Source organism: Ambystoma mexicanum, chromosome 1q (genome assembly GCF_040938575.1).
Source record: "Ambystoma mexicanum isolate Mex_15411 chromosome 1q, UKY_AmexF1_1, whole genome shotgun sequence".
NCBI classification, from domain to species: domain Eukaryota; kingdom Metazoa; phylum Chordata; class Amphibia; order Caudata; family Ambystomatidae; genus Ambystoma; species Ambystoma mexicanum.
In genome coordinates this window covers 253,159,170-253,178,041 of record NC_090922.1, presented here as the reverse complement: position 1 = coordinate 253,178,041, position 18,872 = coordinate 253,159,170, and the positions used below count along the sequence as shown (strand labels likewise).

Genomic DNA, 18,872 nt, shown 5'->3' with positions numbered 1-18,872 from the left:
AGCGTTCGGGTGGGGCCAGCGGCATGTTTCCAGGTAGATTAATCTGCACAGGGTTACTGGAAACCACAGGAGCAGGGTTCCCTCCGGAACCGGGTAGAGGAGTTTGCCCAGCTTGACCTTGCAAAAGCTGTCTGGCCAGGTCATCAGTTCTTTCCTTTGATATTATTAATTCCCTCCTGAGGGCATTAGTCTCTTGACGAGCGGCATGTACTTCAGCCCGTAATTCCCCCAGTAATTGGGCCAACTGATCAGTCTCAGAACTTTCCATAGCGCCTGGGTGGGAATTTGTAGGAAGGCTTCGCGTTCTGTATTGCTCACCTGACTCCCACTGAGGCGCTGGCCTGGTTCGCGCTGCTGTGACCTCTTCTAAGGTGATGCGCAGGGTTCGAAAGACGGACTGGACCGGGCCCCCAAATCTGGCTTGTCTGGCTCGCAAAAGTATCCTTCTGTAGGCGAAAATAGGGGATTAACTGTCTGCGGGGTAATGCAATCAGCCTCCCACTTTCCCCTCTCACCCTCCTCGAAACCCTTCTGTGATTCCTCGTAGCGTCTCACCTTAGGGTCTGGAAGGACAAGCTCTCCATCCTGCTTCTGATGCAGGGGCGCGTTGGTATCCAGTTACTTCACTGGATTTTCGGATTGGTGAGAACCAAACTTGCTTGGCTTCCAGGTAAGTTTTTTTGATAAGAGGTTCCCCTTGTGTCCATGCATTAATGTACTAATGCTAGTGTCTTTTTCCCCATAGGGGCCGGGGTACGGAATGCCGGGGAACAGGCACCGACCCGAGATGAGAGGTGAAATCCTTGTAGAAATCAGGTAAGTCTTTAATGAGCGTTTTTTGGTAATGTCTTTTCATTCGCTCATTAACGCTGATGTCTTTTTTTCCCCTTAGGGGCCGGGGTCCGGAAATGCCAGGATGCGGCGCGGACCCGAAATGAAGAGGGAATGAATCAACAGGTAAGTCTTAACATGGAGATTTAGCTTTCCTTGTTCCCTTCTCTCTCTCACCTTTTGTTCTGGTCTTTTTCTCCCCAGGCGCTGGGGCGTGACTGCGAATCCGGATGATCGCTGCTGAACATGGAGGCGCCCTGTAAAGGTGAGTGGAATGCGGCGCTGCAGCGATCGACGCGATGAGCTTTTAAATAAAAGTATTCCTTTTCAGGATTGTCGGCGAGATGTCTCCGGGATGCGGATTTAGCAGGTAAGGACTTTTCCTTCTTCTGTTCTCTTCTTCTCTTCCTTTGCAGGTGATCCAGGATGCTGGCACGTGTGGCAGAAGTCAGGATGCAGGAGCAGACACGGTGAGCGTCCAGCTGCTAGATGCAGAACAACGCGAAACACGTGTGGCTGTTCGGGTGGGGTTTAAATAGCCTTGGAAGAAGTTCCAGGTATGTATCCTTCCTCCAATCAGGTATGTATCCTTCCCCGACCACGCCCGGATGGTAAATTAGTCCCACAGGTAAAGTAGTTCCTTTCAGGCCTCAAGGAGGCCGGGATCCTGCAGCATGGTCTGCATCAGGTAAGTGCACCCAAGCACTTCCATAATGAGCCTGGCGCCTATGGCGCCAGGACTGATGTCTTTTATGAGCCTGGCGCCATAGGCGCCAGGACACTGTCCAAAGGGCCCGTATATGGGGTTGCTGGGTCCTTCCTTGGGGACTGGATGTCCGCTTTCGGGGACGCAGGGCTTGAACCGGCTCCCCGGGAGTGGGCATCATGACAGCTTCTCTATTCGGTAGCTATGGTTGAGCAATCAAGGCCTAGCTTCTCAGGAGGTGATGCAGGCTGGTTCTTAAGTACAGTGTAGTCCCCAAACCCCCCACAAAGGAATGTCTACACACTGTATTACTGAAAACACAGTCTTTATATAATTAATATTCAAAAGTATGTACACTATCACAATAACTCACTTTGTACTCAGAAATCAACAATGGTAAATATATACAATTCTAAAGTGGTAGAAACCAATAGTATCAGATCTCATTAAAGTGCATCAACTATACTGTCAGAATGTCACACAGATGATCAATAACAAGGAAACCAAAGCAAGATGGTTGACACAATTGGCAAAATACTGGCCCTGTTACCTAGACACAGTTCTGTGTGGCAATCCCCCCACCTGGGCAACCTGTAAGATAAAGATATAGCGCAAGCCGAGTCCATATATTGATCAATAGTCTTATTCTCCCCTATAATGTTTTTACCCTCCCAATGTACCTGGTGGAGCAGAGTTCTTTGAAGAAGCGTTGATGGATCCTTCTTGAGTGACTCCCTTTAAAGCAGGAGCCATGGATTGTCGAGAGGCGTCGAAGAAGGGGAACTTGGTGTCGACGGCGTCAATGAGAAGTTCGTGGGTGCCGAGACCATGGCGTCGATCCAGGCGGTGCTCATCGGCGACGTCCTGCAAGGATGAGGTGTGCGGGGCACCTCAGCGTTTGATAGTTCTGGACCGCAAAGAGTTTCGGAAGAACTGTGGACCGACAAGGGTGTCGAATCGTCAAAGTCTTTGTGGTCTTCAGGTGGCGGGAAAACCACCGGCGGATTCTCCTCTGCGCGTCAGCAGCCTCGACTTTCTGCGGCAGGACAAAGTGGTCAACGGTGCGTACAAGGGAGTCCTTCGATTCAACAGTCTTAGGCAAAGGAGCGAGCGGCTCCGGTCGTCAGCGGCACGGTGTCAAGCGGTCCCCTCTTCTGGGGCAACACAGCTTTGACGGGCCTCCAGCGGTTACGGCGGTACTCAGAACCCTGGGCGACAGCAATGGACTTCGACGGCGGCGATGTCCGGGTGCTTCACTTCGTTCTCCTCGGAGGTCCCTGCCTCCAGTCGGCAGCCTTTCAAGGGTCTGACCTCCAGGGAGCTTCAGCGAAGGTTAGTGGTGCTCGATGGTCCCTCGGAGCATGGGAAGAGGGCACCTCACCAGGTCCTCTCTCAGATCAGTCTTTGACGAATTCGGCAGCTTTCAGATCGGGTCGAAGCAAATGCAACAGCAAGTCTTCTTCTTCCAGCTGGGCGTCGAGGATCAGCAGTTCCAGTTACTCTTCAAGTGTAGACACAGCTTCTGAACAATTTCCAGTGGTGAAAGGTCCCCAGATATACTATTCTGCCTCCCACACTGCTGGGTCACACTCAGCAGCCAATCATACAGAAGGGCATTCATGCAGTCAGTCAGCCAATCAGGCACACATTGCATTCAGGCCATCCTCCTCCCTCTCAGACACTCACAACAAGGAATGTGGATTGGGACAAGTACCCAGCCATTCAACACTACACACTGCATTCAGGCCAGTTTCGGGCAGGGCTGTCTCAGTCTTTGTCTCTCATACCAGGAACTAGACAGCCACAACAAGGAGTGCATATTGGTCACACACTCCATTCACCACAGGGTGTACCCACAATATACAGTCACTGGGAAGGCTCCAGCCAGTCTGGCTTGGACTTCACAACAACACCATATATGGGACTTCCACCCAACAGTCAGTCAGTCAGGAGGAAGGGACAGAGTCAGGGCTTCCCAGGACTTTGGGAAAACAAGGTAAGAGGCAATAGAAAGCAAGAGGCCACAGGGGCCATCTTGTTTCCTATCAGGAATCAACTGATTCCAATGGCAGGGTCTGGGTATCCCAAAATGGAGGATACTCAGAGCACCTGTCAAATTCAGCATGGAGCTGCCGCCAGCCCATACCCTGCTCTGTGGGCCACACACAGGTGCCCAAAAACATACACTAGGGGCATAGGATTGTACCCCCACCCATGGATGCCATAAGGGTATCCCATGGGTCTGAACACCAAACCAAAACCAGGAAGAGCTGCACTGCCAAGAGTCCCACATGGACTCCTGGGCAGAAAACAATACAGAACACAGTGAAAAAGGACTACAGGACAAGGACAGGGAGGCCCTGTCCCTTCAATGCATTTCCAGCATTACACGCTCATAATACTGATGCTCAAGCCTAAAAAACCCATGAACGAATGTGACTCTTACCACCCATTGGCAATGTTAAATTACGATAGCAAAATACTAACTACCATACTGGCCAAGAGACTGGCAAGAGTGGTGGGATCCCTGGTACAAGAAGACCAAAACGGATTTGTGCCGGACCGCAACAACACTGCTAATTTACAAAGGCTACAACATGTAATAGGGCAAACCACAGAATGCAAGGAAGATATGGCAGCACTATCGCTGGGTGCCATTAAGGCGTTTGATTCCATATTCTGGGAGTGGCTCACCAAGGTCTTGAAGGAATTCGGATTCGGAGAGCGCTTCGTGAGGTGGGTCAAAGTACTATACAATGCCCCCATGGCAAGAGTGAAGACCGGGAGCACGGTGTCGAAAGCCTGGGCAATACAAAGAGGAACCAGACAGGGTTGCCAATTGTCGCCAATGTTGTATATCCTGGGGTTGGAACCAATAGCCATCTACTTCAGGAAGCAGCTCTTCGACGCAGGGATCAGAGTGAGCGGGAAATACAATATAATCTCACTATACACGGACGACGTCCTTCTGTACTTAAAGAACCCACAAGTAAATGCTCCAATAGCACTGGAAGTGCTAGACAACTATGCACACTACTCCGGAATACAATTCAGCAAACAGAAATCATGCGCATTCCCACTGGCAGGGCTAAGAGGGGTAAAAGCAGACGACCTACCGGAGGTCGGGATCAAGTGGCAACCAGAAGCTTTCCGGTATCTGGGAGTCAACATAAAGCACACACCAGAGCTCACGCATGAATGCAACACAGAGGCTGTAATGAGAGGACTACACAAATCCATAAAGTTCTGGTCCAAATGACCACTCTCCATGATGGGCAGGGCATCTATCACCAAAATTATTATTCTTCTGAGATTCCTATACTACTTCGTGAACATAAGCTACTACATACGCCCACCCTTCTTCAGAAAGCTGGAGACCCTGCTCAGAGAATTTCTGTGGGGTGCGTCTCTACACAAACTACCTCTACATATACTCTCACTCCCACACAAAGAAGGAGGGATACAGCTCCCCGACCTAGCGGCACAACTTAGCCATGCAGCGAGGTGGCTGTCGGATGACCCGACAGCTGAAACAGGCCTGCTGCAACAGCTAACAGCTACCACACATCCCAAAGAAGTACTATGGAACCCACAGATCGGTCCCCCGAATCCACCCATGATAGTAAAGATAGGGCGGCAGGCCTGGAACAAGACCATCTCGCTGCTTGGGACATACCACCCATACTCACCCGAACTTCCTATACTGACAGATGTCTGCAAAACCCCAACTGACTTACCAGCGATGAGAAGCTGGGAAAGGGCAGGACTATACACCTGGAGAGACATGTTCGAAGACAGAGCCTTCAGGGACTTTGGCTCACTACAAGCACAAGACGGACTGGCAACTGGCCAGTTCCTATGGTACCAGAGGGTAAAAAACACAGCAAAAAAGAAGTGGAACACATGATCTGAGGAACCAGAACCAAACCACTTGCTACTAGAAATGTGCAATCTGAGTGATGGATTGAGCCCGTTACCACGCTGTACTCCCAGCTAATAAACAGGCCTAATCCCCGCAGCACGCCTCTGAAAGAAACATGGGAGAAAAACCTGGGAATCACCATTACCGAGAATGAATGGGAAGGGCTCTACAATTCCCCAAGGAGGTGTCCAGGAACACCAGATTCAGACTCATCCAGTTGAATGTTCTATACAGAACCTACTTGACCCCGCAAAGGGTAGCCAAATTCAACAAACAAACCCGATCGCAATGCCCCTGGTACAGCAGTGAAGACGCCAACATGATCCATATGTTCTGGACCTGCCGCGCAGAGTGCTAGGATTCTGGGCCAAAATAGAGCAAACCTGCAGAAAAACGGGAGTGAACAGATATGAATGGACCCCGAAAGAGTGCCTACTGGGCACATATCCCAGATTGAGCAAACTCAAACATATCGTAAAGCTAATGGACGTGGCATGTATACTTGCAAAGATAACGATCGCAATGGCATGGAAATCACCTGGAGGATACAGATACGAAATCTGGATTAAGGAAATGGAGAGGTGGACAGCAGCAGAAACCAACGCCTGGGAAACTGGGAACACCCAAGGGGGGGAGACTCAAACGCCACGTTCGAATCGTGGAAAGCCTTAATCAGAGACATGATTTTCTCAACAAACTATAGGCCCCCCTGAGCCAATGTCCCCCGCTTAATACATAATTGAATCATTGCCACAGAGACTATATCCCCCCTAGCAATGGTCCCCTAGTACAACGACCCTGTACCTTACCACAACTCACTACCCAAGAGACAATGAGAGCAACATCAAGACTGGACGACAGACACAGTTAACTGTTGTTTAACGTTTATGTATTTAGTAATATGGCAGAAGAAGGGCATCATTGGATGCCACGAAAGTAATAACCTGTGTTCATTGATGTAAGTTTATTTACAAACGCCAATAAAAATATTTATGAAAAAAATTAAAGTTTTGTACAAAGTGTTAGTTGGTGGATCACTTATTTTCCTAAACAGAGATAATTGTTTCCAAAGGTATTTTACTTTAAGAGATAGAAGGCATAACTTGTGACGGATAACTACATTGGGGATATACATTGATAAACCAAGAAGTTCTTTCCACATTTTTCCCTGGATAATGTTGAGACTCAAACTCATATCATGGGTACAGAAATCTAGGCCATACAAGACAACAGGCTCACATTTAGCAAGATAAAATCGCCTTACGGGTAACAATGAGAATTTACACACCCTGACTTTCAGGAATTTCATTTGTACTTTAAGTTTGACCGCCTTCTCATACAGGCTCTGTTTCCACATTTTTAGGCTGGTCCTATTTGTAAAATTATAGCCCAAATATGTGATAGCCTGTACCTGTTCCACTGAGTCATCTCACATCCTCCAGCTGTAGGCTTGAATAGTTATTTTTTTTGTTAACACCAACGTCCGAGATTTGGATGCATTAGGAGAAAGATTATTGACAATAGCATATTGATAAAAAGGTCCATCTTTCTTCGTAGGCCACGGGGGGTGCGGTCAATTAAAATAAAATCATCTGCAAACGCCATCCACTCGATAGCCAAATTCCCCAATTTAGCTGGTGCAAAAGAAGGGCCCTGCCACATGCCCTCCACATCTCATACCTATAGGTTGAAGAGAGTTGGCGCGAGCGAACAACCTTGCTTGACCCCCATGTAAGTAGCAATGGCCTCAGAAAGAGCACCTTCCTTGGTCAATCGGACCCTAACAGAGGTATTCATATGTAGAAGGGCCAAGAGCTGAACAATCTTACGAGGAATCCTCATGGCCAAACATTTTTTACCATAATCTAGTTCTAACAACTCTGTCAAAGGCATTCGAGAGGTTTAACGAAGCCAGAAAGACCTCTCCTATGTTAGACTGATGAACCTCGTCTCTTATGTGGGCCAAGATATTACCATTTAAATTAGTTCACAAACCTTCTCTGAAGCCGACCTGAAATTTACTGAGACAAGAGTTCACCCTTATCGCTTTATTAAGATCTCTTAAAAGCAAAATGCCAAAGACCTTGCTAGCCGCATCTAGGAGCGCTATGGGTCTATAGTTACTGGGATTGAGAACATCACCCTTTTTAAATATGGGGACTATGATACATTGGACCCAGGAATCGGGAATAGTATGGATCTCAAAGATGTAGTCAAATAGGGGTTTAAGTAAGTTTGCCCATAATTCCGGAGCCGCCTTTATTACAAAAGGCGGTATGCCATCCGGGTTGGGCGCTCTGGACGGCTTAAGTTTATTAATAGCCCAAGTGATGTCCCCAGGGTCCCAAGAGCATTCTCCCTTAACCGGAGAGCCCAGATCAATGTCTGATCCTGTGACAAATTTAGAGGGCAATGCAAATTTGTTCTTGTAATAAGTACACCAAGCCTCCGCTTGAATCGGACACTCCAGTTTATCTGTAACGGGGGTAAGGGTGATGTTAACAGTCGCCCAAAATTTAACATCCCTACCCTTACATACATTTTCCATCATCTGTTGATAGGCTCTAAGATATTGGTCAATTTTCAACGACTTTACCATGTTTTTATGTTTCTGAATGATCTTTTATTCCTTACCTGTAGTTCATTGAATGTAAGGGAAGATTTCTTAAGACTACGCAAATCCCTGCATTTATTTAACTTGGACTTATAAATTCTAGAGTCCCAGCTGATGTGTTCAGGTCTATGTAAGTCCGACCCACCCGCCTTACTAATTTTATAGGCACAGGATATCATAATATTGTTGCAATAATTCCCCCCGGTCAACAAAAACCCCACCCCTGGGTTTTGGTAAGGGACTAAGGTCAACTTCTCTAGAATAAGAGAGTTACATTTCCTAATCGTATTCTTATTCCAAATGATCGTTCTCCCTTCATTCGCCACATTGAGACCCATATGCGCTGGCCTAATATGAAGGTCCGGAACCGCCACGGTCAAAGTAAAGAGTAGGTGAATATGGTCACCCAAATCTACATCTATGTGTGTCAACTTACCACAGTCTTGCTTCCAACCATTAATAACATAGAAAAAATCAATCCTTGAACTATTGGTTCCCCGCTTCCAGGTATCTTTGGATATATTCCAATCAGGGGAATGATCCAATAGTCCCAAATCCCAGGTCTCCAAAAATGTATCCCATAGTTTTCCTCTCCTAAGATTTGGATGGATCGCTTTGGGGATAGCCCCAGTGTCATTCCACATAAATCCCTCTGCACAGAAGTAGTTAAAATCTCCTCCCATCACAATACGGTTACCAAGACCCTTCTCATACCAATCTCCCAGAATCTTTCTGAGGGTGTCTTCTACTAGTTTGAAAGGAACTCTCAGAGGATTCCAGTATATGTTCAGCAAGAGAATAGGATCTAATCCATTTCCCGATAATAAAGCAACACCCAAAAGCCATTCACTATTATAAATCACTCTACCTTGGAGGCCCAAATTCCGATCAACAGCAATAGTCGAACCACCACTAGGCCTCCCTGCTACATCCCTAGACGCTAAATAGGAAAAAGTATAGAAACCATCCATATGGATTTAACTAAGCATCATGGTTTCTTGAAATAGATAAATGCGGGGGCGAGTTTAGATCACACACTTACTCAGGAATGTATTCAAGTTTATGCCCCCACATGAATTCCATGAAACAATATCAATATTAATATTGTTAGGGACAGCCTGATCCCTGTGTAAGGGTCTCAAGGGTCTTAAGAGCTGGCTTTAACCAAGACCAATCCTGACCATTATTGCGTAGGCTAGAAATCAAAGTCAATACAGGTTCAGCATTTGTAAGCGAATTAGAGCCTGCGTGTATGATTTGTTCCGTTTGAATATTACTAGGTTCCTTACATTGCAGGAAACGATCAGCCTCTTTAGCATTGGCTAGGGTTAACAGACCAAAACCCAAGGACTCAAGGTTTTTTCTTGGGCACGGACCATATCGGCCGCCATCTCCGAATGGAAACTGCTTACCATATGGTGATTATTAGGTCTAGGAAGGGCTATAGCATCTATATCGTCTGTTGTTATAGAGCGAAGTAAAGGTATTTTTTAAACATATTTAATAAATGTGCTCTGTTCAAATTGACCAGTGAATCTGCCTTGTTATTATTAATTGAGCCAATAATCTTCCCTGTTTTAATTATCAAGACAGGCTGTTAATGTATAGGCTGCTTCTTAGCGTTTGATAAGGGTAGTTTTACTAGTGGATTTTTCAGTATCTCCCGAGTATTTAGGGCCCATATATTTATGGGACTTTTACATATATTATTAGATGTTAAATCGCTCTGATTATCAGACATAATAGGTAACCCACTAATCAAAAAGATGTCCGATGGTATAAGGGGCGCCAATACTTGCGAACTCGGCGGTATGTTCATTTGTTGAAAGCCTGTTGAAATTCTAGCATGTTTGGTGCTAACTATTTTACCAAAGGCTGTCATCTTTGTTTGCTTCGTTTGGGGGCAGTCTTGTCCTGCTCTAAATTGATTACCTTCTGTGGTCTCGGGAATTGTATTTTTATCACTGCCTGCCAGTGAGTATTCCTTATTACCTTCCCCCCGATCCTGCCCCTCTCCCATACTGGGAACGTTATCTCTACTACTACCACTTGGTAGATCTTCTTGTGCTGGTATATTTCTAATTGCTTTAAGATTGGAATTCCTACCCCTGATTTTAATATTAGGCATATTTTTTGTTTTTTTTCGACATCATAGCCTGCTTTTTTGGTTTTTTTCCACCTGCAAAATGGCGACTTGGGTACCTCATTGATGTCATAATTGGATGTATTTACAGGAAATTCTCCGGGTAGTAGGAGTCTGGGGGAAACTGAGGTTTCCTCTTCCAGTTCCATTGTTTTTTTCTTCATATGCTTGGATTTTTGTTTACATTTTACCCCACTTTTCGGCAGAGACTGATGAGCAATACTAGCGTCTTCACTACTAATATTCAGACACTCCCCCTCATTGGAAGGTTCGATGATGAGCTCCTGGTCAACCCCCACCCCTTACTGTCTCCCTAGCATCCAAAAGGGCGGATGGACTATCAGGACGCCTCTGTCCATCTTGATGCTCATTATTTTGCAATGTCTTCCCTCCCAGACAATGGGGATTCTTGGTCTCTTACCCCTCTTTGGGAAGGAGCTGGGCGGTCCCCTAGCAGCATACATTCCAGAAATGTGGTGATTTTAGCGTCCATAGTAGCAAGCCTAATAATTTGTTCCTCCCTCAATTTATCATATTGGCTATTCTGTTTGGAATTGTGGTCATTCTTAGTCTTACCTTCCACAAGACCTTCTAAAAAAGCCAATCGCGTTATTAGTTGATTAAAAGCAGATTGTTGACCCCCCAGAGTTCCACCAAGCGTTTCCTGAGATTCACCCAAGGTTTCCCGAGCCAAGTTCAAACTAATGTGCAGGTTAGATAGAAGAGGAAATAAATAGTCTCCTCTACCTCCCTCACTGGATAAGTAATTTTCCTTCCCCTACATGTGGGACGCGTTTCCAATATCTCCTGTTCTGGTTCAGAGGATCTATCTACGGTACCCGACTGGTCATTCAGGCCCACTCTTTCTTCAGTTTGGGTATTCCCATCTTTCACATTAATAAAAGGTTTTGCCACCTTATGATCCGCTATTATAGGGTCATTTTCCCTGCCCTTTAGTTGTTCCCCGATGGTGTTATTTCCTGTGTTTTTGGAAAATCCCTGAGCTGGAGCCCCCTCAGACAAACTCCTCACCCCCTTACGATTAGAAAGTGAGGGCCCTGGCGGCATCTCTAAATCAATAATTTCCTTAAGGAGATCCCCCGTAGCATCTGCCATTTGCATAAAGGAATCGTCCATATCTTCATCCCCACCTGCCTGATTAAGGTTTTGATGGGGTGGAGTAGGGATCCCCTTAGACCGATCCCCCCAACTAAAATAGTTAGTAGGAGTCAACACATTAGAACACTGCACACTATCTTGTTTGGGTTTCCCAAATATAAACACCGCCGGGGAAATATGAGTGGTGCGATTCTTACCAGATAAATGTTTACCCTTAATATTTTCTATCATACGCCCACTAAAGGAGTCTGAAATCGGACCATTTTGTTTTCATTTTTTTCCTAATCTATGTCTCCTGAAGTGGGGTAGATGCATGAAAGCGAAACACCCTTTTAGTGCCAAACATACTTTCCTGTAGACATTCTGCAGCACGAAGTTCGTACCTACTGGCCGACATGTCCATATTAACTAAGTGTGGTGTAAAACTCAATTTTTCTATATCTTTTAATTGGTCCAAAGGGACTAATATATTACTGCCGATAGGCCTCTCATTCCCCTTAGTAGGCTCTATAGATGTAGGATTCTCCCCCTTATCATAGATTAATTCAGCCGGCGTATCACCTGTCAGATTATCTTCCATAGGGGATTTAGTTCCCCCCTCCTACACACTCCATATAGGCACCTGTTGTACTTCTGTCATCTTGTTCTCTTGAATCTTTACCGATCCAAAGCCACTTCTAAGCGCTGGCATACTTAATTAAGGAGGTGCTAGAGAGTACAAAAATGGTCATAAGAACTCAACAATAAGAAAGAGAGCTAACGTTAACGTGCCTTAAAATCCTTATTTAGAGCACCTATAGTTTAAATTAATAGATATATGTGGATTATAGAACAATACCAGGTAGGTTAACAGTATCAATGACCCACACCTGAAATAATACCCACCAGGGGAGAGCATGGCTCACAACCCCTGGGGTGGTATTTTAGTAAAAGTGTAGGCCGCTGTAAGAAACACCACAGAAAAAAAGGACTAAAGTTAAAATATCTTAAAAATCGTCATTTGGAGTACCTGCAAATGTAAGGCAGGATCGAAATGCAGGATTTCTTGAAGGTTTCAGGATAAGAATAAAACAATCAAAGGGCTAATTCTAAAAATAGAGCCACCAGGGAAGAGACTTCCTCGCAGCCCCTAGGGTAAATATTTGACTAAAATGGTTGGGATAAAATGCAATTGTAGGTTAAAAAAATTAATTCCATATTAAAAAATAGTCAAAATACAATATAAAAGTAATCAGATATATCCGTATAATGTATTAGCTGTCCTGGGAACGCCCGATAGCTTGAGGAGCAGCCTTAGCCTGTCTCTCCTTCCCAGTGACAAGCCACGAAATTTAAATAAAATGTTTCCTCCTATCAGAAGGTTAGGGGGGAACATAAATGTCCCAATGAGTCAAAGAGAAAACAGCAAATTCCTGCTTGTCCCTAAAAGTAGAAATGAAGCAATAGCTAGGATCAAAGAGTACAACCCTGCAGTCTCCCAGCAGGTAGCGTAGCCAACCAAGATGGAATATTTTCTCTTTGTTATTTTAAGTGGGATCTTGCACCCAAAATGCCTCGTATCTTTCAGTACTTTCCTTCTGCGAGGTGGAAATAACATACAGCGCCTACCTCTGCAGCATGCCAGTGAACGGGACAGTGGGCTGACGGGCTCTGCCTTAACTCTGCAACAGATCCGAGCCACCAGAGCCAAACAGCAGACAAGCAGCTTGCCAGTACCAACACAACCGCCCTTTCCACCGCAGCCAGGCTTCACGCTGCAAGGGCTGGGTGTTCGGGTCTTAGCCTCCTGATTGCTCCGGGCGGGGCGCCCCACTCCAAGTGCCTTAAATGAATAGGCAACTCCTTCACTAAATGGAGTAGAATAGAGCAATTAAATGAATTAATGAAATAGCGCTTGCAGTACACAGTTCAATTCAGGGAGCGCAGAGTGCGTGTTGGAATACGCTCCAAGTTTCCCAAAGTTCCAATGTGCAAAAAGGTATGTAGAAAGACTGCCAGAGCCACAGCAGACAAACAGCTTGCCAGTACGAGCACAACCGCCCTTTCCACTGCAGCCGGGCTTCACACGAGAGGTATTCAGGTAGGAGCAGGGGTGGTTAGCAGGACATCAAGATTCAACATAATGGTAATCTTTGAAGGGTAGCCAGTTTTAAATGGTGTCAGAACGCAAAAGACAGCAGGATTCAAAACATTGGTAAACTTTCACAGGGTAACTAGTTTCAACACAATGGCAGGCTTCACAAGGTAGCTAAGTTAAATACAGTGGTAAACTTCAGAGCGCAGCGAGATTTAAAACCGTGGCAAACGTCACAGGGCGGCTAGATTCAACATTGGCAAGCTTTGAACGGAAGCAGGGTTTAAAATAATGGCACAATTCTAAAGGCAGCAGGATTTAAAAGATTGGTAAACTTCACAGGGCAGCTGGATACAACACAGTGGTAAACTTCAGAGCAGAGCGGGATTTAAAGCAGTGGCAAACTTCACAGGGAAGCTAAATTCAACACAGTGGGAAACTTCTGAGCGCAATAAGATTTAAGGCAATTGTGAAATTCTTATGGCAGAGGGACTCAGCACAATGGTGAATCTAAATGGTAATAATAAAGTAGTGGCACAATTTGAAATGTCCAGCACTGGCTGTGCTCCCAATTCTTACTACCATACATGATTGTTTCTGCAGGCGGTTTTGTAGGGCACGCATGTCGAACAGGCAAACATGCAAGTTCCTATAACTTTACTGGTAACTGCTCTCGGAATTTCTATTAAATAATTGACACTTTACTTAAAACTGTTCTTAAAACAAATTAATTGATTCATGTTTTAATCACAAACAGGTGATGGCACAACTTCTGAAGACAAGAAAAGTGGAAGGTCTAAAACATTTATTGGCAAAACAGAACCATGTAAAGAGTCTCCGGGCTCAACCAAAGCAAAAAAGATACAGAACTTTGAGACAGCAACATCATCAAGATGTCACCTGTGTCCAGAAAGTATTCAAACCTCTCCTTGTGACAGAGGTTTTACTAATCCATCACATTCCAGTTTACGTCTGGCACCTACCAACTTGAAGAAATCCGATACAGCATATTACTTTGAAAGTAATCTGAAGAATTCAAAGCTTTCAAATTTTAAAACAAATATCCAGCAAAAGTGCCAAACATTTTCAAGTACTCAGTTTGAGAAAGGTTTCAGACAAAATGCTAGTCTCAACAGAAACTCAAAAACCCAGCATGGAAATGTGTCCTTCAAATCCAACTGTTCGGAGAGAGGTTTTGGGCTCAAGGAAGGTTTTCGACCGAGAAGACGCAGAGGGAATACATTATTTCAATGTACACAATGTGAAAAAAACTTCAAAGTGAAAGATCACTTTATCAGACACGAGAGAATACACACAGGTGAAAGACCTTATCAGTGTACCTTATGTGCAAAAAGCTTCAGCCAAAAGGGGCATCTCATGGGCCACCAGAGGACTCACACAGGCGAGAGACCTTACCAGTGTGCCCAGTGCAGAAAGCGTTTCAGCCAAAAGGGCAGCCTAATACGGCACCAGAGAACACATACTGGGGAGAAGCCTTATCAGTGCACACAATGTGAAAAGTGTTTTGGTTTTAGGGAAGGTCTTACAAGGCACTTACGAACACATGCTAACCCTGGAAAACCCCTGCTCTGCGGCATCTAATGTAGGAAAGGTTTCCATTTTCTGACACTCCAATGACCGTGTTCTAGCTCTGGGCTTACAAGAGCATCTGACCATTTTGGCAGTGACATATATTTAGAAGACATTTGTACAGGCAACAATAATGCTTACATGCTGTATTTTTCCAACGATTTTGTAGTGGCAAACATTTAGAAGATATGTGTACATGAAAATATAATTCCTAAATGCTGCATTTTTCCAAAAACAACCTTGGACACAGGTTTGGAGGAATGAGCATAGGATTGACACCTCCCTCTTTGCCCCCACTGACGTCAAACAAGTTGTTTTTGTTTGGCTTTACAGCTTTCTCCGTTTTCAGCACCAGCTTGCTGCCATTCTGTTTCCATCAACCTCCGCCTTTGTTGGAAACTATGACTTTCAATTAACGTGAGCATCATTGGAAGTGAGGGTTGATTTATAGTTGGAGAAGAGAAGGTGATAGTGTGGGAAGAGACGGTGGATGAGAATTTCTTAGCAGAGACAATACTACCATTTATATTATTTATTATATAATGCTTCATGCTGGATTCCTCCGTTAGGTGTTATCTTCAACTGTCTTAATGTTACTGAATGTATCAAGACAGGAAGGTGCCTGCCAGTGTTGAATTTGTAAATGAAGGTTACACCGATATCTCTGAAGCACTTTACTCTCTGACACATCTTACCAGCTTGTGTTTGTCTGAATTGAACACTAGAGGGAAGAAATATTTGGACACATCCTGAGGTAAGGAATATCAATTCCTGCACACTTTCCTTATAGGGTTTTATGTGATTTAAGGATAGACTTGGCACACCAAGAGCTTGTGCTTTACCTTTATATCACAGTCGACTCCTGGAAATAGTTTGGAGTATCCCGGGTTCAAGATTCGGCCGTCAGATTCGCGTTCAGGATTGAACCCGGGATACTCCAAGCCAAGATTGGGAAAGGAATACTTTAGTAGCAACAGCAGCAAACTATTTCCAGGAGTCGATTCTGACGATTTACATTGTTTGAAACTATTCTCAGGTGAGAATGTTATTTGAACCCGAACCGCAAGACAACGTAACACAGCATTATATTCACTGTCTAGTGACAGAGCACTCTAATAAGGTGAAATTCACTGATACTACTGAATAGGCCTTAAAAACGACCAGAAGGTTGAAACACGTGTCGGCTATGCTACAGCTGTACTGCTGTACTAATACGTGGAATAAACCACACTTCTGATACTATAGAACTGTGTGTTACTATATGTTGGTCACTAATTAACTCATAATCAGAGCACGAGTTGCCCTCCCTGATCTTCAATTCTTTTGTGGATTTTATTTCAAATCATAGTGGGTGATTTGTGGGGAGTGGGTCACTTGCTGCCGATACAGAATTTCATTATCTCCAATTTTGAGGGTGGTAAAGAGCGCAGAGGAATCTATATCGGTCCCACTAACCTATATTCTTTGTTTATATATTTGTTTGACTATGGTTTGTGTACTTTTAAACTTATCTTTATAAATGAGAGTATTGTTGAACAATATTGTTGAACAACAAATGTGGGGGGTGAAAGTGGGAAGGAAGAGAGAGCAAGTGAGTCATGAATATTTGCCCAGGATGTGGCGTAAGCAGTTACAGTTTTGGAGACTGGAGGGGTTATTTTCTTTGGTTCTGGCCCTGTGCTGCTTTTCAGGGCACAAGTCTCGGATACATTTGTGTGGACAGCGTCCGCCCACCTTTTTCAGAGGGAGGACGCAGCCCCTGTTGGGTGTTTTTGAGGCCTGCATAAAAAAAACTATGCTTGCTCAAGTATTCAGTTAGTAAGATTTCACCCCAGGTTGCCATGTTTCAATGCAGCTGTTTACCCACAAGACCACATAAAAGTGTACTTAAAGCACACGTTTCCTGTTTGGAGTCTGTATTCCTTGAAATATTTCATAATAATTTGCTGGGTTTAAAAGGAGGGCTTCTTTTATACTTTGCCAGCATATTTATTGCATTCTCCTCTCTGGATTATTTTTCCAGGTTGATTAATTATTGGTAATCTTCATTACTCCTATCCCTACATTTTCTTGTCCCAGTACTTGTGTATGAGGACCCATACACAAGTACTGGGGCGAGGAAGAGGGACAGGGAGGTAATGTTAAGTATTTCAATCAGGCGATAGACTCTGCTCCCGGCCTAGTGTACAGCGCAATGGAAAAACGTATTTGATATATAGATTCAATTATTTGAAAGATGTACCACTCGTATCACACCCCTTACTTTAAGAATACCCGGGTCACACTGCACCAGAAATCAGGCTGGTTTGTAAAAGGTATTATTTATTTACTTATTTAAGATCAAAATCACAGTATATATATTTATTGGTAAACAACCATCACCAATAGGGTGACAGAACACAGAAGGATATCTTTAATACACTAGGACTAAGTGATGAGCAAAACAATGCAGCACAGAAAATAATACTTTCGTGTTGGTTTTAGATCAGATAACACAATGGTTAGAAATCCCCCCTGCAACTCCTCTCCCCCAATAGGCAAAGCAAAGAGATGGAAGGAGAGAGCAGGTAATCAGGACTAGTACAGATCAAACAGTGTCTCATTCACCGTTACCCTCTTAAACAGAAAGAGAAAATCGAAGTGGGCTTTTCAACAGTCGGAATGACTTTTACAGTGGCTGAGCAAGAACTCTAAATGTGTGGAAAAATGCTTAAATTGTTGTAAATTCCTATGGGAGTCGCTTTGAACAGTTGCACACAAGCATAAGCAATGATTTAGTCAGCAGAAAACATTTGCAATCTTAAAATCCAAGTCGGAAACAAATGGAAGCTATTTCCCACGTGTAAACATTTTTCTAAATGAAAATTCATGACAAACTTTTCTGTGTGCTATTTTCACGATAACGGGAGAATCGCACTGTTTTGAAATGCAAGTAGAAATTGAAATTTCATTTCTATCACAAAAACTGAGGAGTTATAGTGGTTTTAGTAAAGTTTGTTTTTGCGAGATAGGCTCGAGAATGGAAAGAGGCTTCAGTTTTTAAGTCTGAAAATATTGACTATGGACTAGAGCATCCAAGCTAAGCCACCAGGCTGGCACAGTTCAAGAGTCAGGAGTGATTCGCAACTCAGTCCTGGTTCCTCGCTGTCCACCTTGGAGCACTAGGCTGGTCACTCAAATGAAATTAATAGATCAAAGTTGACAAATGACTAGGAAAATGATGCTTTTACAGATAGACAGAATAAGATTCCACTGCAGATTTAGACATGGTTACTGATTATGGAAGTAAGGATAGTTCAAAGGTTAGGGGGGGCAAGATAATGCACGGGAATCAACAGTTTCTAGCTTCCTGTGAATACTCACAAAACAAAATGGATTTAAGATTTTGGACCGTCGGGATTCTGGACCATTGAATCGCATCTTTCAGGGACTGACAGCTGGGCACATCGGACTGGACAGGGTCAGCAAGGCGCTCTGATCACAGCAGGGCACAGCACGGGATCTGCCCTTCCTGGTTCTGAGGGTCTTTCAATTCAGCAGGTAAGCAGTAACAGCACAGCCCGGCTGTATTATGATGCTTCCCTTAGGCTTTTTGGGTTCTGTTCTAGAATTTAAGGCCTAGCTGAGAATGGTTCAGCTATACAATAGGCCTTTGCTTTGCCAAGTTTCTGGAGTTTGGAACAAGGAAGATGTAGATTTCAGCAGCAAGGCACTCCGCCAGCATCAGGAGAGTGAGTAGATCTGTCTGTCCCTCTGCGCTGTCAGCTGTCTCTATTTATGCCTTAAAAATGACATCACAAAGGGGTGTATGGGCTGGCTTAGCTAAGCTTGCCCCTGTAAAAGGTGATTGGGTCAGAGTCTATTCTCTGCCTT

The 18,872-nt window shown here is 44.4% G+C and overlaps 1 protein-coding gene across 4 annotated transcripts in view; it reads left to right on the top strand.

The window, feature by feature from the left end:
- The window catches only part of LOC138527188 (zinc finger protein 567-like), a 285,058-nt gene extending 268,162 nt beyond the window's left edge, over nt 1-16,896 (top strand). For all 4 annotated transcript variants that reach the window (XM_069638297.1, XM_069638298.1, XM_069638296.1 and 1 more), the window contains one exon: nt 14,167-16,896. In XM_069638297.1, coding sequence (XP_069494398.1) covers nt 14,167-15,011 — 845 coding nt within the window. In that variant the 3' untranslated portion in view covers nt 15,012-16,896. The remainder of the gene's footprint in view (nt 1-14,166) is intronic.
- Nucleotides 16,897-18,872: the final 1,976 nt, after the last annotated feature.